At 38.6% G+C, this 25,644-nt stretch overlaps 2 protein-coding genes and 1 long non-coding RNA gene across 5 annotated transcripts in view; 2 read left to right on the plus strand and 1 right to left on the minus strand.

Annotated features, from left to right (window-relative positions):
- Positions 1-12,084, plus strand: part of aass (aminoadipate-semialdehyde synthase) — a 17,052-nt gene extending 4,968 nt beyond the window's left edge. Inside the window, exons 9-24 of the mRNA XM_025056276.1 lie at positions 1-113; positions 382-504; positions 1,288-1,399; positions 1,510-1,569; positions 2,429-2,496; positions 4,888-5,009; positions 5,183-5,312; positions 5,915-6,025; positions 6,257-6,365; positions 7,045-7,185; positions 7,285-7,452; positions 7,555-7,650; positions 8,544-8,659; positions 9,681-9,769; positions 10,274-10,450; positions 10,667-12,084. The exon at positions 1-113 is cut by the window's left edge and continues 62 nt beyond it. Coding sequence (XP_024912044.1) covers positions 1-113; positions 382-504; positions 1,288-1,399; positions 1,510-1,569; positions 2,429-2,496; positions 4,888-5,009; positions 5,183-5,312; positions 5,915-6,025; positions 6,257-6,365; positions 7,045-7,185; positions 7,285-7,452; positions 7,555-7,650; positions 8,544-8,659; positions 9,681-9,769; positions 10,274-10,450; positions 10,667-10,785 — 1,854 coding nt within the window. The 3' untranslated portion in view covers positions 10,786-12,084. The remainder of the gene's footprint in view (positions 114-381; positions 505-1,287; positions 1,400-1,509; positions 1,570-2,428; positions 2,497-4,887; positions 5,010-5,182; positions 5,313-5,914; positions 6,026-6,256; positions 6,366-7,044; positions 7,186-7,284; positions 7,453-7,554; positions 7,651-8,543; positions 8,660-9,680; positions 9,770-10,273; positions 10,451-10,666) is intronic.
- A 1,242-nt stretch (positions 12,085-13,326) lies between these two features.
- Positions 13,327-19,379, plus strand: LOC103379902 (uncharacterized). 3 transcript variants are annotated; one of them, XR_001760171.2, is made up of 9 exons: positions 13,327-13,749; positions 14,012-14,092; positions 14,221-14,248; positions 14,734-14,749; positions 17,507-17,626; positions 17,706-17,767; positions 17,946-18,100; positions 18,181-18,277; positions 18,352-19,379. It is a non-coding gene; the product is annotated as an uncharacterized LOC103379902 (long non-coding RNA). The 3 variants fall into 3 exon arrangements; XR_001760170.2 differs by having other exon boundaries at positions 17,946-18,071; XR_521622.3 differs by lacking the exon at positions 14,734-14,749 and having other exon boundaries at positions 17,946-18,071.
- Positions 19,380-20,406: 1,027 nt separating this feature from the next.
- ptprz1a (protein tyrosine phosphatase receptor type Z1a) overlaps positions 20,407-25,644 on the minus strand; it is a 45,071-nt gene continuing 39,833 nt past the window's right edge. Inside the window, exons 17-30 of the mRNA XM_025056226.1 lie at positions 25,279-25,375; positions 25,114-25,196; positions 24,016-24,150; positions 23,673-23,807; positions 23,308-23,474; positions 23,031-23,166; positions 22,777-22,923; positions 22,580-22,673; positions 22,412-22,485; positions 22,039-22,170; positions 21,678-21,857; positions 21,206-21,348; positions 20,991-21,126; positions 20,407-20,859 (exon numbers count right to left, since the gene is read on the minus strand). Of these exons, the coding sequence (XP_024911994.1) occupies positions 20,716-20,859; positions 20,991-21,126; positions 21,206-21,348; positions 21,678-21,857; positions 22,039-22,170; positions 22,412-22,485; positions 22,580-22,673; positions 22,777-22,923; positions 23,031-23,166; positions 23,308-23,474; positions 23,673-23,807; positions 24,016-24,150; positions 25,114-25,196; positions 25,279-25,375 (1,803 nt within the window). The 3' untranslated portion in view covers positions 20,407-20,715. The remainder of the gene's footprint in view (positions 20,860-20,990; positions 21,127-21,205; positions 21,349-21,677; positions 21,858-22,038; positions 22,171-22,411; positions 22,486-22,579; positions 22,674-22,776; positions 22,924-23,030; positions 23,167-23,307; positions 23,475-23,672; positions 23,808-24,015; positions 24,151-25,113; positions 25,197-25,278; positions 25,376-25,644) is intronic.

Consider the following 25,644-nt stretch of genomic DNA (forward strand, 5'->3'; position numbering starts at 1 on the left):
GGTATTTACTGGGAACCACAAACTCCTCGACTCCTCAGGAGACTGGATGCACAAAAGCTAATACGCAAAATCCCGTCTTCGTCCAATAGAGGATCACCGGCTCTGCCACACAAGTAGGAGTAAAAAAAAATTTTTAAAAAAGAACGTAGTGTTGCTCTGTTAATCAGAGAGAATTGAAGAAATGTCTCAACAGAATATGATGGTGAAAATGTGCAGCTTCTCAACTGGTGGTTCGCCTCTGACCTGTCATTCTGCTTCAGTGTCAGAACAGTAGCCACTTTATTTACACAGAGGTCAAATGTCCTGTGTTACCTTCAGGCATGTTTGTCAAAAGGAAAGTTCAGCCTATCAGTTTGACCTTTGACCTGTCTCCTGCCGCAGACTGCTGGCTATCTGTGACATATCAGCTGATACTGGAGGCTCTATAGAGTTCATGAACATTTGCACCACCATTGATAAGCCTTTCTGTATGTACGACGCCGACCAGCACATTGACCACGACAGGTACGGGACAAACACACTTTTTGTTGTTGTTCAGAATTGCTGTGAAAAAGTTGTTTTGAATTATTGTTACATTTTCAGGTTTATTATATTTGTTAATCTAAATGACCTTAGACTTTGAGGTTGTTGATTTTTTTTTAATTAATTTAGAGTAAAAAAAAAAAATAACAAAGACTAGTTCTATAAAAGTTGGTGCAAAAAATATTTTTTTTAATTTAAGTTAATTTGTAAATAATTATGCCTGCAATAAGATGGAAAGGTCATCCTTGTAAGATTAAAAAAAATATATCTTATCCTCCAGTCCTGTCTGTGTGAAAGTACAAATTATATGAAAGGACAGATGTGCAAGATTTCTTTCTTTGGTAAATTTTTTTTTGTTTTTTAAGGCAGGCAATGCCAGAAAACTTTTGACGTAAATTACAAAATCAATGTTTTCAGTGACCATTAAATGTGAGGCAACAGGTGAAGTCTATCAGACAACAATTAGCAAAATGTGTCTCTATTGTATATTATACACGATAAGACATTATTTTAAAAATAAGATGATGTGAGTCGGGGGTAAATTTGCCTTTGCTTCAATATACCTATTAGGAGGAATATATTTCTGATTTTCTTATGGATAATATATTGTCTGTAAAAACCTTTGTTAGGATTTGAATGATTTAAAAATGATATATTGTAATTTTACTAAATTTTTTAAAATGTGTCTGAAGCTCATGTGTCTAACAAATGAGCTGTGTTTTAGACGGTAACAGTAAAAGTTGTGCTTGGTCTTCTCTCCTGCAGTGTGGAAGGAAACGGGATTCTCATGTGCTCCATTGACAATCTTCCTGCTCAGCTTCCCATTGAAGCCACGGACTACTTTGGAGATCAGCTCTTCCCGTACATTTGGGAGATGGTAAGACAAAAACCCTACGGTGTTTTTTTTTCAGTGTCAACGTGGACAGATTGAAGTAGAAGGTTTTGCCAAATTAGTTTGGATTAATGTTAGTGTTGTGTTCTCATCAGCTGCCCTCAGATGCCAACAGACCATTGGAGGAAGAGGATTTCAGTCCTCAAATCAGAGATGTAAGTGTTAGTATAAGTGGTATGTAAGTGGAGATATGCAGTGTTGAGTAACAGCTTTTCATATTGGAGTACAACACTTGTTTTTGTAAATAATATAATACACACATGATTCAAGGCAAAAGACGAAGGCTGTAAAACTTAAACAAGTGTTTGAGAGTTTTGTGACGTGTTCCCTCAGCCTCATTTCAAATATTCAATCTTTCAAAGTGAAAAGATAATACATGGTAACATTAAACTCCACCACAACAACAGTTGCCAAACCCCCCACACTGAACCTTCAAGTTCATTGCTTAAGTTTGTCTGACATGATTTCCATTTGAATGCTATTTAAATAATGCTTCTTTTAAACTCTCAAAAGTGACTGACTTCAAGTAAGTTGAAGACGTTTCTCCTCTCATCCAAGAGGCTTCATCAGTTCTAGTTTTCTGGGCCTGAACAATATGACCTTTAAGTGGTCATGTGAGTCGTCGTCTCTCTGGTGAATCGTCCCACCTCCCTGTCCTCTGGGTGGGGGTTGTTGGAGTCACTTGAATGGAGGTGTGAATTACTGCTGCACTTCCTGGGGAGAGAACGAAAGACAGCATTGTAGGTGGGTGATGTCACTTTACTCGACTCCAAACTCGTGAATTACTGCTGCACTTCCTGGGGAGGGAACACACACATTTGGAAACTCCCACCAGAAAACTAGAACTGATGAAGGCTCTTGGAGGAGAGGTGAAACGTCTTCAACTGACTCGAGGTGAGTCCCGTTGCCTACTTTTAAAACTGCTTTTGAGATTATTGTGATGACTGAGAATATCCACAAATATCTTCTTTTAAAGGTGTGTTTTTAACTTTATTATTCTTTTTTTCCTCAAAGGCCGTTATCACATCAAACGGATCGCTCACTCCAAAGTATGAATATATAGAAAGACTTCGAGAAAAGAGGTAAGACCTGTTCCACTGCTCTCACAGAGTTAGACTGTGTTCAGTGTATTGTCTGAACTCTTACTGTAATGACTATTTCTCTAGTGCTAATGTCACTCATTGCTAACCTAACACTTAAAATAAATGTGCACTGATTAAACATGTATTAAATGATTTTCCTGTAGTTATTTCTTTGCGAAACCAGACCAGAGTCAAATATACTGAAAGCCAGTAGGATTGGATACAGTGGAATCCTGAGTTTAATCTGTTCCACAACAGCACGATCCACTCATATCTCGATTGCATTTTCTCCCTTGAAAATAACTTTAAAAACTCCCTTTTGATTACAATTGCAGCACACTGGATAAAACGATAAATACGCTGAACAAAGAAGAGTAAAGAAGCAGAGTTAAATAAAGAAGACAAATATAGTATGTGTTGACGTGAGGAAGTTCAAGTGTTTCCTCGCGATCTTTGTTTGTTCTACCTGCTCAGTGATTGGTTCAGGCCACAGTGCCTTAGGTGAGTGCCTGTTCTTGTCGGCTGACATTGTTTGTCCCACTTTCAAACTAAATGAAGGTGTGTCAATTCCTAGCGTGTCTTGTCTAATTAAACCAAGTCTTCCAGACCACTTTGGTGTGAAAGGGCTCATATGTTTGGCCTCAAGCTCATTTGTGCATGTCAGTATTTTTTATTTTTTTTATTTCAATCAAATCAAACAAAATTACTTTTTTTTAAAAAGTCACTATTAACGCGTCACCTCAAGATCTGCATTAATTTTGTAAACTCATCTTGACAAACAAAATTTAAAAAAAAACTAAACAGTTTTCTATAGTATTTAAATATATTTCTTTGGTCTGTTATTGGAGGCAGACATTGTTCCCTGCAGTTTTGTTGTTCATTTGTGTTGGAATTTCTCTGCAGTAAGACATTAAAACGAGCCACAGATGAGCTGTAGCTCATTTTAATCAGATTGACCAGGATAATGAAACACTAACAGCTAAAAAAAAAGGTTTCTGAGAGAAAGAGACACACCACCCAGACCTGGAGCCTCTTGTTTATCACCAGCTCCACAAATGCCCCGGTTGAGCCTCCGTCTATATTAAGGCCACCTTTCACGACTTGATGAGTTTTCTTCTCAGACAAGCTGTGTATGCCAGCGAGGCTTAATCCTCTGGATTGAGCCTGGGCTCCTTAAGAAATCTTAACAGGGAGTGAAATCCTCCTGAGGGAGCATCTCTCTTTTGTTTTTTAATTAAGAGGATGAGGTGGCGTGCAGCCTGCTGGTCAGCCCGCCTGTGACTCCTGCTGCTGTAGTGCTGCATCCAATTAGGCCAAAGCTAACGAGTCCACAGCTCCGACTCCAGGGGTGGCATATTAATGCCACGAGTCACTCGTGACGGTGCCTCTGTTACATTGGTATTGTTATGGTGTAAAGATAATCCAGCAGAAGAAATAAGACTTTTCAATCAAAACTCAAGGTTAAAGTTAAGAGGCTTTGAGAGCTGCTGAAAGACACAGATGTGTTCTCTTTTTTTTAATTTTTTTTATCGTACTCGTCAGCTTCCTATTTCACCAGTCTTTTTGTGATTTAACCTGTGTGTCATTTTGTAGTAACATCAAAAAAATATACATTTTCTTATTCTAATATTTTATTACTTAAAATATTAATCTAATTTTTCAAATGCTCAGTCATCGTGAACTTTGTTAAGCCCCTCCCCCATCGACTCTGAACTTTATTATACCACAGTGATTCTTACATGCCTTGCTGTCGTCCCATGGAATAGTGCTCTGTCCTCTGAGGGGGGGGATCTTGGATCTTTGGTCTTTTTATTTTCTTTGATACTTTGAGACTGCCATGTTTGTTTGTTTTCTGGATGTTGCTAAATCCTCAAACAGTCCATTCAAAGATCTGTGCAGTTCTGCTGTCTTTTGGTTCACTTGGCTGTTTGTGGGGTTTTTTTTGGGGGGTAATAAAAAAAAGTTCTTTTGGTTCACTTGGCTGTTTGTGGGTTTTTTTTTGGGGGTAATAAAAAGTTTTCCAAGTTTAACTCAGACCCATGTCAGTGGACAGAATCTAGATCCTAAAAACTGATGTTTAAAACATAATCAAACTTCAAGATTGATTAAAAAAAATCAGCTTTTCAAATTTGAATTTTTTTTTACTATCAGAATGTCTCAAAAATGCTGCCTGATTAAACTAAACTCTGTGCTTAAGTTCTCGCCGTGCTCTGCATTCTTTCTTTCTTCTGTTGAGTTTTTGATTGTAATTTTTTTTTTTACGCAAATGTGCAAAAATAAAGAACCATCATTTAAATTTGTTCTCCAAACACGCGTGCATCTAAAGTATCGCTCGGCTTTGTGACGTGTTTTATTTGGCTGTAATTTTAAACTTTATTTATTTATTTTTAGAGAAAAGGCCCAGATCATGAGTAAAGGCGGGGTGAAGCGAGTTCTGCTGCTGGGCACAGGATACGTCTCTGAACCAATCGTGGAGTACCTGACTCGCAACGACAAGACTCAGGTCACTGCGGGTAAGTTTGTCCTTTGCTTTTTGCTTTTTAAATTTGCTTGTGGAGATTCTTTTTTTCTTTTCACATCCCACTCAGCTTTGTATTAGTTAGCTATTAGTGCTTCTTATTTTTTAACTGTGACCTTTGACCATCGATCTGCAACGTTAAAATTATTATTTAATTTGTATTTTTAGCGTCTGTACTTTTGAAGCAGGCTGAGGATCTGGCAGCCAAATATCCCAACACCATCCCCATCACACTGGATGTGACCAGTCAGGAGGGTCATTTAGACTCGCTGATCAAAGATCACGACCTGGTCATCAGGTACAGTTCACACTGGACTCAACCTAAAACTGTGTTATTACTTCAATTATTATGGATCCAATTATTATTTTTCAGCAGTTGTTTTGTTCTGTCAGTGCCAGAGTTAACATTTTCTGTGCCAGTGTCACAGGGTTGTTGTCCAGCGGTTACAAATCTAGTGAATTTAACGAGGTTGATATTTGTTTTTGGAACCAATTAAAACTTTGGTTTGAAGATAAATAATTTTCTTTGACAGATACAGAGTTTTCTACTTTTGTTTTTCATAATTGTGATTGTGAATTAAAAAAAAAGGCATTTACAATTTGTATTAGCTGTGTTTCAGGTTCTGTATAATCATGACTTATGAAAACTTAATTGTAATGAGCAGAAACTTTGAGGATTTGTCGACTGTTGTTTAAAAATAAATGATCAGGAATCCAGATAATTATTCAGTGTTCGGTGTTAGTGAGAGGTGAAATAACACCTTAACAAAATAGTTTTTTTTATTGGAGGCCAGTTGTGAAGATGTTAAGTATGGAGTTAGTTGTATGTTCTGTTGTTATGGAAGTGTCCGAGGCTCAGCTGCAGCAAACCCCGATCCTAACCTTCTGTCTGGTCCTCAGCATGCTGCCGTACTCTTTTCACCCACTCATCGCCAAACACTGCATCAGGAGGAAGGTGAACCTGGTGACAGCCAGCTACCTGAGTCCGGCCATGAAGGAGCTGCAGAGCAGGTGACTCCAGCTCCACAACAAAGTTAGAGAAGACAAACAGGAAACAAAAGATTCTAGTAGAAGATTATTATTATTTTTTTCGTATTTGGTTGAATTTCTGTTTGTAGATTGTTTAAAGAGACAAAGAAATTTAATTATTTTAAAGTGAATTAATTTTATTAGAACATGATTAGGTGTATTTGGTTTTATGTTAATAATAATAATGGTGTGTGTGTGTGTGTTTGTTTTCAGTGCAGAGGATGCAGGAATCACCATCGTGAATGAGATGGGACTGGACCCAGGTATTGACCACATGTTGGCCATGGAGTGTATCGACAAAGCCAAAGCTGAAGGCTGCAGTGTAAGTAGTGTACACACTCCAACTGTGTGTGTGTGTGTGTGTGTGTTTGGTGATACTGATTAATTCCATGCAGAAATAAACTGTTAGCATTCTTCATAAATGTTCTCTTATTTGTTTGTTTGACCATTTATTCTAACAGTGATACTATTTCTATTTATTAAATTAATGCTTTACTTATAGTTTATATTAAATGACTTTCACTAACGACTCATTAAAATTTAAAGTACTGTGCAAAGGTCTTAGATCTCTGTGTAATGTTTTGCTACGACAGTCACCACGTTGTTCCATATTTTCTGTCCTTGAAAATGTTCATGGACAACAGAGTATTAAAGTCATTAGTCTGACTCTTGTATACACAAAAAAAAAAAAACACAGACTGACTTCTTTTAACGACTACTGGCACATTGTGTTACCTCAGGGTATGAAGAAGGCCATGTAAATAAAATTTAATTTGATTTGTTAAATTTCTGACAGTTTATCCAACTTTTGCTACAGCATTAATTAGAAATCCAACAGTGACAAGAATTTTGCACAGCAGTGAATAAAAATACAACTGTAGCACAAAATAATCCCTAAATGATGTCTGTTTAGAATAGAAGTAAAAAGAGAAGTTCACAGCTGTGCTGTATCTGAAAAGAATACGTGGCACTACAATGAATTCTGGATGAACGTTCTTCAGGTGGAGATGTACAGCTCGTTCGCAGGTGGTCTTCCTGCTCCGGAGAGTTCCGACAATCCCCTGCGTTACAAGTTCAGCTGGAGTCCCTACGGCGTCCTCCTCAACACCATCAACCCTGCGGTTTACCTGAAGGACGGCCAGGTATGCCGATTCCAAAGCACCGTCACCTGCATTTTTTTAAATGTTGACATTTTTTAAATGTCGACAAGAACGAGCCGTAAAGTTTTGGTTCTGCCTCAGGTGGTGACAGTTCCGGCCGGGGGGGCTCTGATGGAGGCCACCATGCCCATGGACATCCTGCCTGGATTTAACCTGGAGGGATTCCCAAACCGCAACAGCACCATTTACGCTGACATGTATGGCATCCAGTCGGCTCACACACTGATCAGAGGAACTCTGCGCTTTAAGGTCGGGTCACGGTGTCAACAGGTCATGAACGCAGTACGGCCACAGAACTGTCTCAAACTGTCTCTCAAACTTTTTTTTCTTTTGTATTTTCCTGTCTACCAGGGATTCTCCAAGGCCATGAGTAGTTTCGTCAAACTGGGCCTCATTAACAGTGAGCCCTGCCCCTCGCTGCAGCCCACCTCGTCTCCTGTGTCCTGGGTAAGAACGCTCACAGCTGCGCATCGCTGTTCCTCCCTGTTCTTCTACAGCCTGTCTTTGTTCAGTTTGTATGAGATGAGCTGTTTGGCACCTCCGCCTCTTGCGTAGAACTGTGAGAGTGGATTTATCTGAAGGGTCTGTTACTGTCAATAGCTGCTTATCTGCATCAAGGCTTCACTGAGACCAGGCGTTCTGACATTGATGAGTCTACAGTGGGAAATGTTTATCGTCTTTTATCCAGTTTGAGGTGAATAAGGGAACACTGAGCCACATGTTCAGAAATCAAGGATGGTGCAAAGTTTTCAAAACCCTTCCCCTCCTGTTTCGCTCTGTTTTTTTTTAGTTTGGGTAAAACATTCACGAATAACCTGACAAATAATGGCCCACATCTCATATTTGGCCCTGAAGAAAAAGCTGTTTTTACAACATTGATTTTAGAGTACAACCATGACGAAAGAAACAAAGTAAAGATTCAGACCATCACCACATCAAGGTCCAGGACAGAGACTTAGAGAAACGATAATACATTTAAAAGGGTGTAGGACAGACGTCCACAACCCCTGGTCCCCCGACCGGTACTTGTCTGTGGATCATTTGGTACGAAGTAGCAGAGAAATAATTTCTAATTTACTTGATTTAAAAAGAATCCAGTCATTTTCCTAGTTTGAAGTGAATTTAGCTTTTCAAATAATGTTCTTCAGACACAGATGCTACCAAAAGATAGGTCTAAAAGATGTTTTTATTTTGAAAAAGTAGCAATTGATCAATGATCCGGGCGACACTAGAGGTCCTCTGCACAAAAAGTTTGGGGATCGGTGGTGTAGGAGACAGTGTTTCAGGGTAGGGTTCCAAAAACACTAACAGTCAGTTGTTTTAATCTGTGGTCTCTGTAGAAAGAGCTCATCTGTAAGCTGCAGGGAATCTCGACCTCCATCAGCCAGGAAGCCTTTGAAGAGACCATTTATGAACGTTTGGGAGAAGATGATTTCAGGATGGACACACTGAAATGGTGAGTGACTGTCGCTTCACAGCTCTGTCTGTTTTTTTTTTTCCACTTCATCTTTGCTGAGACATTTGTTTTAATGGATGAAATAATGATTTGAAAACCATCACAGTTTGACTCAGCGTTTAGATCAATCACTTCCAAAGAATTCCTTGTGTCTTAACTGATTGGTTTTCTGCACAAATATACAATAAAAATCCAGAATCTTCTGAAGAGAAAATTGTCCAAAAAATAAAAATTGAATTATATTAATTATACTCCCCTAATGTCAGGAATATGTGAACTTTATACAGGAAAAAAACCCAAACGTTACCTCTGGAGTTTCAACTAGTTGTCGACTTCTTTGTAAGGCAGGAGCCCTAACCGCTCTGCCACTGATCACTGATTCATATTGAATGAAGGTCTTGTTGAGAGACTCCTGGTTAAAACCTACTGGTGCTGGTTTCTGTGGAAGTGCATTTGTTTGTGCAGTGAAGGTGGATGTGATTCCTGCCGCTCCTCAAAGTGAGCGTCATTGAATGAGTGACTGACGGCAAGGACGAGCTGTTCCTCTCCACACTGAAAGCCTGGAGTGTTGTAGCACACACACACACACACACACACACACACACACTCTTCAATTTAAGTCAACTCTGCTGCAGGTGTCCTCAGTTCAAGGCCTTGCGCTTCCATTGTTGTTCTCCCTCTGCTGGCGTTAAAGGTAGGAGGGCCGCGCCAGCATTGAAAATATAAATTCCACAGATGGTGAAAGTGAACTGTTGGGGGCGGGGGAGAAATTCCATCCTAGCCTTTAAATGAGGGTGAAAAGCAACATGCTAACAGCTCCAACTGAAAGACTTGTTCATTTATTCAAAGCCATAAATGTAGCTGCTCATCTCTTTACATTTAGCCAAGGATATGTGGAGCAGTGCCATGTTGTGAGGGCGTTAAAGTGGAGTATTTTTCTGTTAAAGCTCTTAATGCTGCTAAGTGAAGGTTATTCCATTGTAAGGTTTTGTCTCTTTCTTTTCTGTGTCACTGTTTTCAGGTTCGGGATGTTGAGCGAGGAGCCCGTGCCTCAGGCTGACAGCATTCTGGCTGCTGTGACCAGACATCTGCATGACAAGCTGTCATTCAGTAAGAAACGGGCGCAAATCAGAGAGAAAAAATATGAGCGAAAAATATGACAAACTTTAACCTGAGGCAGTGAGGGTTTTTAAAACGATTACAGCGAACGCAGAGTTGATCGATACAGTGAGGCAAACAATGAGAAAAAGAATAGAAAATATTAATGAATAAAGTATTAATTACATGTGAAAATGATTTAATAACCCTGTTTATATTGTACAATACACTAATAACTTTACATTTATCACTTTTTTACATTTACATCGTTTCATTACTGTTCTGATAATTAATCCAATATTTCAATACTTTGTTGGTAATGTTTACATTTAACGATACTCCAGGTGTGTAACCCTTTTCACTGTAGTTTGTCAAAGAAGGGTTTGATTTGGAATGACTGGGAAGAAGGTTGAAATAATTTATTTCTGATGTGACTGTTTAAACTGTCCCCCCCTCCCTCTCTCCCACTCCCTCCCTCTCTCTCTCCCCCTCTCCCTCTCTGCGTGCTGTGCAAAGACACTGGTGAGCGAGACATGGTCATCTTGAGGAACGATGTGGGTCTTCGTCACCCGACAGGTGAACTGGAGACCAAACACATCAGCCTGGTGGTGTACGGTGACCCCGGCGGTTTCTCTGCCATGGCCAAGACTGTAGGATACCCAGCAGCCATTGCTGCTCGCATGGTCCTCGATGGTCAGTAGCAGCATCTCTCAGAAAACATTAGTCATTTTTTGTTCTTTTTTTCTTGCTTTCAAATGTTGTCTTAAATTAACTTAAAACGAAAATAAAGTTAATTCATATCTCCTAAAACAGGCACTGATTCTGAAATATCCAAAAAATCTTTACTATTTGTGCATTTTATTTATTATTTTTCTGAGTGAAGACTATTTTTTTCCTTGCCCTCTGCAGGTGAAATCACCAAAAAAGGTCTGGTGGTTCCAGTAACGAAGGACATCTATGGACCAATGTTGGCGCGACTTAAGGATGAAGGACTTTACTTCATGTCCAAAAGCACCGTGGAAGAGTAGGTGACCTTTGACCTCCAACCAGCACCAAAAATCTCTCTTTAAAATTCTGTCCAAAACTCCAAAAATCTTGTAAAAAGAAATGCACATGAGTTGCCTTATTCCTCACTTTTGAAAATAGTATACATATTTAACTTGTACAGCAAAAGAAGAAATACAGTATGCGAACTAAATACTAATGTACGCTGTCTACCTGTACTGACAGACCTGTATTTTTGAAAACAATAATGCATTAATTTTAAGTCAAGTTTGAAAAGATGCTAAAATGGAAGAAAAGAAGAAGAACTGTAAATCATATTTAATTTATCTCTTTTTAGTTTGGGGAAAAAACAGAAGAAATGAAGTTTTGTCATAATAATAATAATAGAGGTGTGCAGCTCTTAAGCTCATTGGTAGCTCAGCGTACAGTGTTACAGTCATACTTTAATGATGCTAAATGCACAATTAGCAATTCAACTTGTTTCTTTTTAATACTTTTTAATCAGAGTTCATTCGGAACAGGTCATACAACATGTTGTCACAGCACCCTCTAGAGTGCTGCAGGTGTCACTACAGCTGTAGTGTGCTATTGTGTAACATAGTTATACTAAGATGAATGAATTCAGTGTTTTTAATGGTTGGTTACTGAAACTAAGTAAACGAGAAGGTATGACAGGACGCGTCCAAATGTGTTGATTTAAAGCAGTAACAGTTGAGAACTGTTTCTTACCCCACCAACACAACTCAATGAAAATGTTGTGAATTCAGAGTTTGACACTGGAACTTAGTAAAGTATTGATAGTCTGTATAGTCTGTCACCGACCCAGTAACTGAAGCCTGATCAGTATCTAGTTCAAAAGTAAAATCACACAAAAAGTGTTTTTTTTTTTTTTTTTTTAACCGCCTGCTACTCACACTACAAACGTCAACGTTATCTGAAATGTATTTTTTATACTGCCTTTAAGGGGGCGTTGTTTGTGCCCACCTTGTAAACGGTTGTTACATTTTTCTAACGGGCAAAGTTACATTAGATTGATATCCTATAGTAAAGTTATATATGTATGGAAAATATATATATATTTGCAGTTATATATGAACAGCTCCAGACACGTACGTTGTAAATGTTGGAGTGTTTAAAATCGCAGTGTTTTGTTGAACATATTTGATTTGTTTAACTCAGTAGAATCACTAACATCGACACCGTGTCATATGTTCTTTTTCATGTGACGTTGATAAAAATCCTGTTCTTCGTCAATTGTGTGTTTCCATCACACAGCTTTGAGAAATAAATTAATCCTCCAAAATAAAGGATTTTCTTCTGTCTTTGTTGCTGGTCTTTAAACACTCCTAAACAAAAGATTTTTCTGAGTTAAGTTAATAGGTTGCTAGTTAAAATCTGGTGCAGTGGAAGGTTGTTTGCTGATTATGACAAAACGGTGTTTAAAACAGGATAAGACAAATTATATATTAGTTTAATTGCAACAACAACAAAAATACAATGTAATAATTGATAGAAAGTGACTTAATTATGTAAAACTTCTGCCTCATGTCAAAGTTAAGCTTAAGTAAACTTTTGATAAATGAAAATAAGAAATTACTAAAGTCTAATTTTTAAAAAGTAAAAAAAAAAGTATGATTCTCTCTGTTGTTGTTTTTTTGTTTCCAAACTAATTTCAGTGAAAATAGAATGACTATTGATTGATAAACAAGTTAATAAATGTTAATTATGTAAATGTAAAATAAATAGTTATTTATTTATCTTATGTTTGTTAATTATGTAAATGTAAAATAAATATTTATTTATCTTATGTCATATTTTTTACACTTTTCACTTTGTTTCAACTTTTTAATTTTTAATATTTGAACTCAGTTTACCTAACATTAATTATTGCTTAATTAATTATTGCCGTACAGTATATTGACGCAGCCTGAAGACGACGCTTCATTTCTCCTTCCTACGTTTGTGTCTCTGAGTCTTCGTTAATATCCACAGCCTCTTCTCTGTGTGTGTCTTTAATTAGGAGCAGCCATGCAAACTAGGCCACCAAGCAGGGGATAATTGGGCATGTAATTATGAAAAAGTCAAAAATGCAAATGAGGTGATGGACATGGTGGCTGGTCAAGACGACGTTGGAACACTTGACCTATTTTTATCGTTCTGAAAAGACGCGTTTCTTGAAGAGTCTTAGTCTGGATTACACCGGGCAAATCAATTGGAAGAAACAGGTTTAGTGCGCAGATTACAGCATAACTGCATAAAGGGGAAATTTATAATCCACAGGTTGGACAGGGTCTCAATTTTCACCAGACCATGTCTTTTTGTGTCTGTGGTTCCATAGCTGTGACCCTTGACCTGTTGCTCCTTTATCATTGAGGTGAGGCGTATCTGTCTGTAAGGCTCTTTGTATAAACACAACAAAAAATGAATTTCAGATTAGTCTGAATTCAACCCATACTAAGTTAAATTACTGACCAAATCATAAATTAAAATACTGCTCATATATATATATCCTAAATCCTATATATTCCTAAATATATAAATACAGATATATAAAGAACACAGACATCTACCTGCTAATATTGGTCTTAGATAACAAAGTTGGAGATTAATGAATGATGAAACAAAATTTCAATAATGATTTATCCACAGCTACCTTGTAATTATTAAATTAAAAATGAATCATTTCGATTTTAAAATGTTTCTCGCCCTCTCTTTCATTATACACACATATATAGTACAATTATATTAGGCAGGCGTTTCGTGTAAACGAGTCTTTTTTTAGCATCATAATTAACTTCCTCCTGCTGCACAGCTTTTTTCCGGCGCAGTGACGTCACAAAGAGGCGGCAAAAGGAAGAAAAAAACCGAGTCGCGTCCGTGATGTCAGACGCTGAAAAAGTTCGCCACGTGGTTTAAATCGACATGTGGGCCTAGTTGTTCCTCAATGGCGGCTCGACCTGGTCCGGATGTAGCGCTGAGAGGAAAAGGTAAGATGTTTTTTTTTCGTTCTTCTGGCGGTTTTACTCTGTGTATTTATTTGAGCTAACTAGCTTAGCCTGCACTTAGACTTGTTTATTTATTTGCTTTGCTGAAACGAATTTAAAATTGACAGAAGCACGCCAGAATGTGTTTGGAGAATATTTTTAGCCATTCAGTCACGTTTTACCAGTTTGGTGTTTAAAGTACATTTCTAAAAGAAACGGTTTACATTGCAATAAACTTGTGTTCAACAATGTTTGTAATGAACAGATGCATTGGGATTTCTGCACATGGAGACCAGGTCGTAGTTGTCGTAGTGTCAAAGTCCAGGCCCGGGAACTGAAGGACAAGGTGAGTTATTTGTGGAGTAAAACTTAGGTTCTCTATTTAACTAGTAATTATTAAATTAAAAGTAATTATTTGACAAATGTCAAAAACGTCAGTACTTCACATGACTCATCTTTGTCTCTCTTTTCCAGGTTGATCATCCTGAAGATCTTCAACACAGTAAGAGTGTTTTTTTTTTTTTTTTTTGTGGCCGCTGTGCCCCATGCTGAGCCTTGCTGCATGTGTGTGACAGGGTGTGTGAAACATAGTATTACAAACAGCAAATGGCCACCTGTCTTTTCTCTGGTTTGTTTCCTTTCTGTTTTTCCAGTCTTGAGTTTAAAGGCTGTTGAATCTGGGTTTTGGCGTAATAGCCATAAACCGCAGGATGGTTAGCCAGTCAGTGAAGTCTTACAACTCACTGCTGAAAGTTGTTGTGGCTCTGGTCCCTTTTTAATGGTGTGGATGCTGAACTGCTGAGCTTGTAGGCAAATATTGGCTCTGGGTCTGATGTCTGACCGTGGTAGTTAACAGAATGGCTGCAGAGTGTGATGTGAACTTGAAGTTTGTGAATGACTGGAGTGGTTTTAAGCTCAGCAGTTTGTAGATGTGTTGTGTGAAAATGTTCTGTCTAAATGTGTGCAGTAACGAATTTTACTTTCTAGGTGTTGTCAACAAAGGGTGAGTCCAGAAATTTATTATTTATCTCCGGATGGCTACCCTGTCAGCCTCCGTCTTTCCTGTCCTTGGATTTTTAGAGTCAGGATTCAAGAGAGAATTGTATATAAATGGAGGTACTTCTCTGTAATGTAATTTAATCGTTAGGAGATGACTGAACAGTGTCCGTGTATAATATATAAGTAACAAATTCAGACAAAATAGTCTTATTTAAAGTCTATTTAGAAAAGTTACAATACCTGTACCTGAGGAAACACTAAATTGCGATTAGTTGCGCGGCTGAAATGTGACACACAAGGTAAGTGACACTTGATCTTTCTTTTCCCAGCCGCCGTGCTGATATTACGCCCCTAAAATGGCCTCCCGCCATGACCTTTTTTCCAGCTGCCGTGCTGATCTTTAATTCTATCCTGTCTGCCATTTCATAAAAATCTTCCGTCTAAAAACGGCTAGTTGTCGGTCAATGTTAAGTAGACATAATGGTCACTGTTCAATCTAAAATATGTAAAACTAAAATGTGGAGGAGAGTAGCAGCAGAATTTCTTCCATTTCAAACCTTTGTGTGTGTGCGTGTGTGTGGGACCAGATGTTGAACCAGGGCTGAACTAACATGTTGTTTTCCAGTGACGAAGATGAGGTTAGCTTGGTTTGAACTGGATTCAGTGCTGCTGTAGCGCTTCCTCTTGGCTGCCCACCTGTCTCCTGTCCTTTATTTCCCAGTGTGGCCTGTGTAGTCAGGAATATTTTTACCTCTTAATTTAGAGTTCAGTGGCAGTTTTAATAATTCAATCATTCCGTAATTTTATTCTTGCGTTTGCGGTCCTTTTATACAACTTCGGACATTGCGGTCATTTTCCACAAATGTGAACATGGGCTTTCCATCATTTTCCGGCTCTCCGGTTGCTGTCCAGAGGGACTAAACTCCAGCTTCACCTACCAACATTGGGAATCCAGAACCTCTTCATCATGTGTATTCCATACTTTGTATATTTCAATGTATATTCATGTAACTGACCTGTCAATGTATATTCATGTAACTGACCTCTCAATGTACATTTATGAAACTGACTTGTCAATGTATATTTATGTAAATGACCTGTCAGTGTATATTAATGACCTTTGTAACTGTATGCTTATGTAAATGACAAATGTACTGTATGTAGATTTGCTTGACTGTTAGACTTTTGTTAATGTATATTCATGTCATTGGTGACAGGTGTGTATGCCACACACAATCACTGTCTGTGTTGTCAATCTAGATGCATTTGCATGACCTTCAATGTAATTGTTTTTTCATGTGCATGTCATGTTTCCTTGGTGCTCATGGTCATTACCAGGTGGCTGGGTGCCTGTCAGGATCTCACTCCAGTTGTAAATCTACTGCCCACCAATTTTCACCCTATTGACCAGAGTACAAGTTAGGGCTGAGAGGTATACTGTAGTTTTAATATTTGACTGTGTTTTAAAGGCTGGTGAATCTGAAGTTGTTGGATTGTAATGAACATTCAGCCCATTGATGATGTTTGAAATGTGAAATTTAAATTCACTGATTCTGACAAACACTGTTTGGATTTACATTGTCTCTAATGTCATCAAACAGTTAACTTTTAAGGCTGGTTTGTCTCCTGCTGCCAAGTCTGTTTCCTACTAAAGACTTTTGAGCCCTTTAGTGGTGTTTAGACGACTCGTGGGAGGCCTCCCACAGAGGAATTTTGTCCTCTGTAACGCGACCAGTTTACTGGATGTATTCAGGGCTAAGTTAGCAAATTTATAAACATACTGGTGTAATCTGTCAGGCATACAGGTTAGATTGCGCGTTTAGGTTCTTTAATAGAAAATATACTTGGCAAAGAGACAAACCTGGACTTTGTAAATATTAAGTTAATACTTATCTTTTAAAAATAGCATTGACAAGTTCTGTGGGCTGAATAGCAAATGAAGAGATTTTTTTTTAAGTTTGCAGTTTAATCTGAGACCTATTGAAACTTTTTTAAATTCTTGTAGTTCTTAACCTCTTGATTGTGTGGGAAGTTTACAAGTTAAAGTGAGCTGATGGGGTAGAACTGGTTTAATTGGAACAGATTTAGTAGCAAACTGTCCTCAAATGTTATCACAACAAAGTTGGCTTTCTGGTCTAACGATGAAGTGAGATAATTAGAAACTGTTTGACACAGTCATCATTGCTGCATGAAAACAAGCTGTTAGAGTACTGTGTACTGATGCAGGCTTATTTACAAGCTGTGGTCAGACTACTCTGAAATGTCTGCTAATTGTCAGACAGTCTGAAGTTCAATGGCATTGGTGTAGCATGGACACTGTTTCCAACACTAGACATCCCTCTGGTTTTGGAATGCTGTATCCTCAAAACTGTGACCAGATATTTTGTTGTTGTTGTTGTTGTTTGGATAGAGGTCAAACATTTCAGTCTGTCTTAAGTATTGGTTGTTCAAGGGAGATGTGGTCCTCTGTAGTTCAAGTAGTAGTGTCCAAAAGGCTGATTCTGACAGGAGGATAGCAAAGGATAATTGTGCTGCTGATGTATAGTATTAATTTGGAGCTGAGTGATTGACAGGGCACCTGGGAGAGAGCATTCACTTGTTATTTGAATTTACTGCTGTTTAATCTGGTAGTGAATTACTATCGGTGGGTGGTGCAGTTGGTGACGGGGGTGTAGGCTTCACTAATGCTTTCCTGATTGACTGGCTGTGGTAAGAGCCGTCAATTTAACTGGTAAGACCCCTGGTATTTCCTGGCCCGGAGGTGTTGGTGAGGGATCCATACAGCCTCTGGATCTCTGGCGTCCTGGACTGTAACGTGAAGGTGGATCAAGTGGACCAATTGCTTAGTAGCAAGATCTTCTCAACCACTGGATGTCTTCAGGTGTGTTCCTCACACTGATCACTGATAAATATTTTTACTTTAACCTGCAGACAGACTGACTGATCTGTTCTGTTTGTAGGATTCTACGGATCAGAGTCGACCAAGTAAGGAGAAGTACAATCTTCATCAAAGGGACCAGAGGTGAACAGAAGGGTGGAGTTTTAAGGTTTTTTTTTTTACTCTTATGTGAACAAATGTTGAGTGATTTCTAATCTGAAAACTCAACTCATCCAAACTCTTACTGGCTTAATCACAGATTTCACTCATCTGTCCAGTCTCTTGATAACTGAGACTAATCTTCTGGTTTGTGTTGTGTCAGGATCAGTATGATGATGATGATGATGATGCTGCAGCGTTCATCTTGGATGACGTCTCGGGGCAGTGGAGTTTCTGTCTGTTGACACAGCAGACCAACATGATATGGGATGGACCCAAGAGAGCTGAAGTTGGGAAAAGATAAATTATCATCTACTGGTTGGTTCTCTGAAATCACTTGTGCCCTAAACATGCCTAACATGCATATACCCCCCCCACCCCCCATCCTCTGTTGGCAGATGGTGGTGTAGGCCATGTCAAGCAGGATGCATTTATGAGACAACTAACATGAAAAACAGAAGCCAACTCTCTGTTACAGCAGCATTAAACAGACAGGTTTGTCCTTCTGTCTATATGTTGTCCTCAGTTTGTTGTTATATAGAAAACTTACTTGACTCGTTCATGTTTAGGTCCAGGACCCAGAGGATCCACGCCCACCACAGCTGCCAGACGAAGCCATTCCATTCCCTGCTTGGCTGTGTATGGGTTTTAAGTTTGATCAATTACAAATCAGCATTTAATTAAAGTCTTAAGATGCAGTTTGTGGTCACTGATGAATTCAACTACACGCTTGATCCTGAATTTATTTTTAATGTGCTTTAGTTTACATTCAGTTGGAATTTAATGGTCTGGATTTCCTTCACTTCACTTCACTACTACTAACCCCTATCCTTTCCTAACTCTTCTTCTTGTTGCTTAAAGAAACTCAGCCACAAATTCTTACTTACCGAGTGCTGTACCATGGACGCAGTTCCCAAAATCAGACCTGGATCCATCTGATTTTGTGACCTGGTCCATCCATGGTACAACATCATCCTCCAACAATGTCAATGTGAAGTCCTTATCACAGAATGAAGATTTGGTTTCTGAAGCGTTTGTAGTTATTTCATCAGTGGCTCATCAATGTCATAGTGATTCAGTTCATGGTTGATTGTTTGTTTTAGTTTGGGGTGCATGGCCCTCATAATCTTTATTTATTTATTTATTTATTTATTTTGGACGGGGTAGTGGAGTGACAAGATTTATTTTTACCATTCAGCTCATTTGAACTCTTCTGTCATACTGATGCTATTTGGCCCTAAATTATATTCATTGAAGGTTTTTGGGCTTTCAGGGCCCAGAGGTTTGTCTCCATCTGCCAAGTCTGTTTCCTACTAAAGACTTTTAAGCCCTTTAGTGGTGTTTAGACGACTCCTTGGGAGGCCTCCCACAGAGGAATTTTGTCCTCTGCAAAATTGCGCGGTTTAATGGATACACGCAGGGATAAGGTGGGTAATTTATAAATATGCTGGTGTAATCTGTTAGGCATACAGGTTAGATTGCGCGTTTAGGTTCTTTAATAGAAAATATACTCGGCAAAGAGACAAACCTGGACTTGGTAAAGATTTAGTTCATGTTATTCCTTTTGTTTCTTTTATTTATTTTATTTTTTGAGAATATAGGCCCTGGACTTGGTAAAGATTTAGTTCATGGTATTCCTTTTGTTTCTTTTATTTATTTATTTTATTTTTTGAGAGTATAGGTTAATCTTTACTACCTTAAGGCTAAAGGGAGTCCCCAGCTTCTGCAGCTTAGGTTCTTGTGAATCAATTGTGAAGTTTCTTCACAATTGATTCAGTGTTTGGATAAAACAAGCCCTGAGTTTCCTCCTGTGTGTAGTTCACTTTTATTTGATTTGTAACTATTTGAATGTTTGACGTCTGTGATCGCAGCTCTGTCTTTTGGGTTGAAGGTGGTACCGGAAACTTGAATTGCTTTGGTGTAATGCATATTCTTTGAATTCATTGTTTTTTGAACTGACACTTGCCATTTTTAAATGGTAAAGTTCATCTTTTGTATTTTTACACTTCACTGTATGGATTGACAAAAAACTTGTGGTATGTAACACTTGATTTCTAACTGATTTTTTTTCTCCCCTGTAATTTATCAAAATTAACACGTTTGCTAACTAACCTTTGTTGGTCTTTCTTTTATCCATCGATGCATCGTTTTGGCTTGGGAACAAAATACACCAGGACTTTCATACTTTGGTGTTTCGCTCATATTTTATTCACCTACCTAATATTCCAGCAGTGTTTCATGTCCCGCTAATAAAAAACAAACATGTCAGTAATCCATGCATCACATTTAGTCTGTTACAAGATCCACATGAAGGCATCATTGTTTTTTTCTTTTCTTCCCAACTAGGTCATTACAATTAAAACATTACATTTAAATCCACTAAAAAAATGGTAAAATATAAAAAATCTAAAAGTATAAATAGAAATTTGGTCCATTAAAAAAAGATTACTATAATTTTATGTACATTAGATTATTACTTTTTTTTTAATATCTGACCCTTACTTAACAATTGACTTCAACAGCACACTGCAGCTAGTGTTGAAATGGTATGTACAAAGAAGTCCAGTGCATAAGCCCTATAAAACACTTAAATCGTATGTTGTGTAAAAAGATGCCATGTTTTGTTTTTCCCTTTGGGCTCAGTGCCAATAAATACAAAGGTTCAGGAAGGTGTTCGTTAGCCGAGTGAAACGTTACAACATTAAAACATCAGTTAGTTTACAGCTTGTATCAAAGTTAGACATAAAGGATAAAAATACAAAAAAGGCACAAATTACAAAATCATGGCTGTCCAGATAGAAAAGAGACAGTTTTTCTGACGTCTGCCTTACAGCCTCGGTTACAAATAAAGAACATTCTTCTGTTTCTTCTGTTTTTTGAGTTTGAGGGTTTTTTTTTTTAAATTGTTATTATTATTATTTTCCTGACAGTTGTCACACCAGGGATTCAAGGCTCTCTGCGGTGCTGGCACTTCCTACCACAATGGTACCATTGATGTCAGAGGACTGGAGGACTTTCTCGTCTTCTTGTGTTCCAATGAGACTCAGCATGGCTTTGTACAAGAACTGGTACTGCTCCTTTAAGAGAAGCAAAACGATGGAATTGAAGCATATGAATTAAATCTTGAAGGTGCTTGACTGTTTTAGAACTTTAGTTTGAACTGTCACTTAAAAAAAAAAAACAATGAGAAGAAAGAAAAATTCTTTACCATGTCATTGAAGATTCCTGGCCTCATGAGGGTTGTCAGTTTTGCCGTTTGAAAGATGTCGACAGAACCTTCAGCCTCCAGCTGACGAGTCAGAGACAGCAGTGAGCAGAAAGTTCCTGCTGTGACTCCACCCACACTAGAAAAAAAAAACGTTTAAATTAATTAATCCTTATTTTCTAGTGTTTCAAATACCTATATTTAAATGAAAGTCTTACTCATCGTGGACTACGATAGGTCCGTCCTTTGTAGTGCTCTCCTTTTTGACAAGGTTGAGGAGTTCAAAGGTGTTGCTAACAGGGCTGTCTGGGTTTGGCCAGCAGGGTGCGCGGTAGTGCTTTAACTCCAAAATGTAGTCGTCCTGTTAAAAATGAATGAAATAAAGCCTAGTGACTCAACACTGACGTGACTTGAAATGTTTCTCGACCAAGGACTCGAAACCGTGACTCAACACTGACGTGACTTGAAATTTTTCTCAAGTCTGAGGACTCGAAACCCCTCAGACTTGATCTAGCTTTTAATTAAACTGTTCCTCCACCACTAGGACTCCCGGTGGTCAGGAGTGGAACTGCAATAAAAAAAACCTGCCTTTTCAACGTTTGTTAAAAGAGTGTGCTGACCAAAGGACTGCATCACTAACACACTATAATGACTAACAAATTGTAAATTGTCCTGACACGTGGTTCTGACCTGTTTAGCTTCCAGAACATACTCTTCCACCACCAGCACATCCTCGTTGGTCAGACAGATGAGGTCTTCTCTTCTCTGTGTGACGGAGAACATCTCGTATGTTAGTGGTTTTCCCTTTGTGGGCCAGAAGACGCAGGACTCTGTGTCCTCCTCCTCGTCCTTCACTTCCTCATCGATGACCTAATAACACACAGGTCATTGACACATAAGGGATTTTTACATAAGTGCATTTTTAATATTCACTGCTAATGTGAAAAAGCTATAAACACATACACATTTGTTGACTGAATTATATATCTATGTATAATTATATATATTTTAATTGTATTTTAATTTTAAAGCAGAATATAAAGTTCCTTACCCCACCAGCTGGGTTTCCCCGCAGTGATACAATGATCTGAGTGTTGTGGTCCCATATCATCCTCCAAAAGTCCTTTGTAGTTGAAACCAAGGGATTCTGGGTAATGATAAACTCTTTGCTCTGCCTGTAACCCTGGGAATGAAAATCACAGAAATTAATAATAATAAATAATAATTTGAACTTGATTGGTGGAAATCACACCCATGACTCTCTGCTTGTGAGGCATGTTAACAAATTATTTAAATTTAAATTATTTTTGCTGGGTTTTTAAAATTCTAAATCAGTTGTGTAGACAAACGTAAAAGATTCCAGCACTTGGCTTTATCATCTAATGCATTTCATTTGACTTTGTATGATTTGGGTTTTTTCTTACTGCAACATATGAAGCATTTATGTAGTCGGACGTTTCTCCTGCAGAGGTAGACAGACGAACTCGGTGTCTCTCAACTGTGAAACAAAAAAAATACAAAGGAAAAATTTGTGTTTACAGGAAAAATATTGGATTTCTGGTTTGAACAAAGTCAAAGTAGCAGCGACTGACCAGGTAAAACAGAGCAGTTTCTGTTCTTGCTGTGATTGCAGTCGAGGAGCGCCGTTGAGTAGTCGCTTTGTTTTAATCCAGACGAACAAAGCAGCTGTAAAAAAAAACAAAACACAAAAGACAGTTTACAATCTATCTGTAGTGTATGAGCTGTTGTCCATTTTATAATTGTTGAATTTTTTTTTGGAACTTCTCACCTTATACTGGGCGTCCAGGCGTGTTTTCCCAGCAGGCCCTGGGGTCAGCAGCTCGTCAACATACCTGTGTAACTGAGCTGCAGCAACATTCGTCTCACCTGAGACTATGGCTTCTACCAGGGCATCGTGGATAAAAACATACTGTTCCTGTAAGATGGAGACAGAAGGCAGAGATGTTGTAGTAAACCAAGAGATAAAAAACCCCCACACATCACATGATCGAATAAACGTTTGCAGGCCGACGGGAGGCCGACCTCAGTCTGGACCAGGTAGTTCCTCTGTGTTCGGATGTGTTTGAGGAAGCCTGTGATGTTGACGGTGCCTTCTTCTCTGATCTGTTTCAACATACTGTCCAGGACGATGTAGGTTCCGGTCCGGCCCACACCAGCACTGCACAACAGGGGAGAGATGTAACTAGATCTCAGCATTTAAAACTCCTGCAGCTTAAATGGAAACACATTTGTAGTCAAGTCTTGCTAACCATGTGAGGCTTTCACTTGAGATGACATTTAGAAATGATTTAGAAGTTACCTGCAGTGTACCACCACTGGACCCACGTCCTGTGGATGATTGTGACTGGATGATTTGTGAACAAAGCTCAGCAGTGGCAGAGCGAACTCTGGGACCCCCATGTCAGGCCACTGGGTGTAATGGTACTGAAGAACTGTTCGCTCATGGTTGCGTCCCTTCACTGAGCCCTGTAGAAAACCCAAGGTTACAAAAATGAACTTGTCCATTAAGCAATATATTGTGAAAAATATTTGGTGCCAATTTTTATTCATGTATTCTGCATAGAAAAAAAATCCCACAAATTAATAATGTTAACATTTTAATTAAGGGCCTAAATTAAACAGGAAGTGAAGCCCAATTCCTTATGTTAAGGTTTTTTTTTTCACCTTTTTGACCTGTGTGTTCCTGACACTGAACGTCCTCTGAGTGTAGTAGGCCAGGACTTGGCTGCTCTTTGTGGTCACCAGGAAACTGCCGTACTCCTCCTGCACCTCCGTCGGCCAGTACTGATCACACTTCCTCTGTAGGAAGACAGAAATCTTTGTATTTACATTTAACTCCCAGCCTTTTCATTGATATTCCTTAAGTCAGTAGGCATGGCAGCTGAGAGTCCTGGGTTTGATTCCCAGAGGATATCCCTAATGTCAGCCCACATGTTGGAAAGACTCATACTTAACGTTGAAAAAACAAATTTAAAACTTAACGACAAAGCTGACTAGCAGGACTTACTCTTCCGTTCTCCACCAGGTTTGTGATCATGACAATAATGCCCACGTTTTGCTCCCAGATCATCCTCCAGAAGTCCTCGGTGCTGGATCTCAGTGGACCCTGAGCAGCGATATAGGACCTGGTCTTTTTATAACCCTGAGAAAACAAATGCACACACACTCACATGTTTTATCTACTGACTTTTTCCCCCTCACCATCCATTAAAAAATGTAAATTACAGAAAAAAGATATTCTGTTTTTATAGAAAAATATAACAGTTCAGTTTTCAGTCAGAGTTAGAGTTTCTCTTCTTCTCCGTAGACCTGGATAAACTGACAAACATGTGGAGCACCTCTGCTGGTTCGTTGTTTAAACCAGCCTATAATCACTTTATCCATTTCTTTCATCTAGTCACTTCTGTCTCTTCAACTGGACTTTTGACACATCTAACTAAACCTTGAAATTTAGTGTAATTTTTTTTTTCTAAAGAAAAGGATCAGCAAAACTGTAAGAGTGATAAAAAAGCTCCAATATTCTGAAATAAATTGGCACCATAAAACACACTTTGGTAAATATTACACGTTATTTTTTCAATCACAAGTAGCACAGGAAAGAGTCTGAGCAAAGCACAGCATTGGCTGGTAATAGATTGATAACCTTCACACAACTATTGCAGCATGAAATCATACTGTTGAAGCACAGACAAAAGTGTGAGCTGGAGAGATCCTCAACACGCTTTTACCAACTCTATAACCAGTACGTCAGCTCTCCAGAGAGGCCCTGACGGCTGCGAAGGCTTTTTGAGTCAAGTCTGCGTTTTACAAAACAAGTCAAAACTGAAAATTAGATTTTAATCACGCAGTGACAAGTATAATGGAGAGCTCTGCTGGTTCCTGCCAACAACAGCGCATCTCATGAATAGCTGTCGAAATTGGCAGATTTGAGTCTAGGAGGATAAGAGGGAAACGGTGAACAGATTGTGGGAATAAAAAAAAAAGTTATGACAGTGTTTAATAGATTGAGAGCTTTGAAAAGAGCCCAGGGTGAAGGTGAAAGTCTCGGTGTGTGTGCAGTGGCTTAGAATGAGAGTGTCATGCAGGTTAGATGGAAGTTTCTTACATCCACAAAGTTTGCGTTGATGTAATCGCTCGTCTTCTGGTCTCTGTCGGCCGATGTTGACAGACGCACTCGGCTGTGGTCATCTGTGGGATACAGTAGGTGTGAGTCGTTGATTTAAATGTCGATTGAAATTTCCAAAATTGTATTGCAGCGAGTCTGACGCACAGGCCAGGATGTTGCTGTATCTGTTTTTGGTCCTGTTGTCTGGGTGGTTGGAGCCGTCTGTGGTCATTTCCATGTCCACCGTGCAGGTCTGCACCTCCTGAAAACACACGTGTGTGTGTGTGAATACATGAAGTTTTATGGTCTCCAGTATAGTTTTTTTTTTTTTTTTGATTAATAAAATATCTGAGGAATTATGGTCTCCAGTATAGTTTTTTTTTTATTAATAAAATATCTGAGGATTTGAACCGCAGTGTTTTGTTTTGATTCATACAACATTGTTTGGAGACGTACAGCTCCACAAAAGAGCAGGAGTTCTGTGCTATAGTGACCTATGTAACAATGAGGTGTTACCAGTAAACTCAACTT

The sequence above is a fragment of the Cynoglossus semilaevis genome, chromosome 6, assembly GCF_000523025.1.
Source record: "Cynoglossus semilaevis isolate Cse_v1.0 chromosome 6, Cse_v1.0, whole genome shotgun sequence".
In the NCBI taxonomy this organism is placed as follows: domain Eukaryota; kingdom Metazoa; phylum Chordata; class Actinopteri; order Pleuronectiformes; family Cynoglossidae; genus Cynoglossus; species Cynoglossus semilaevis.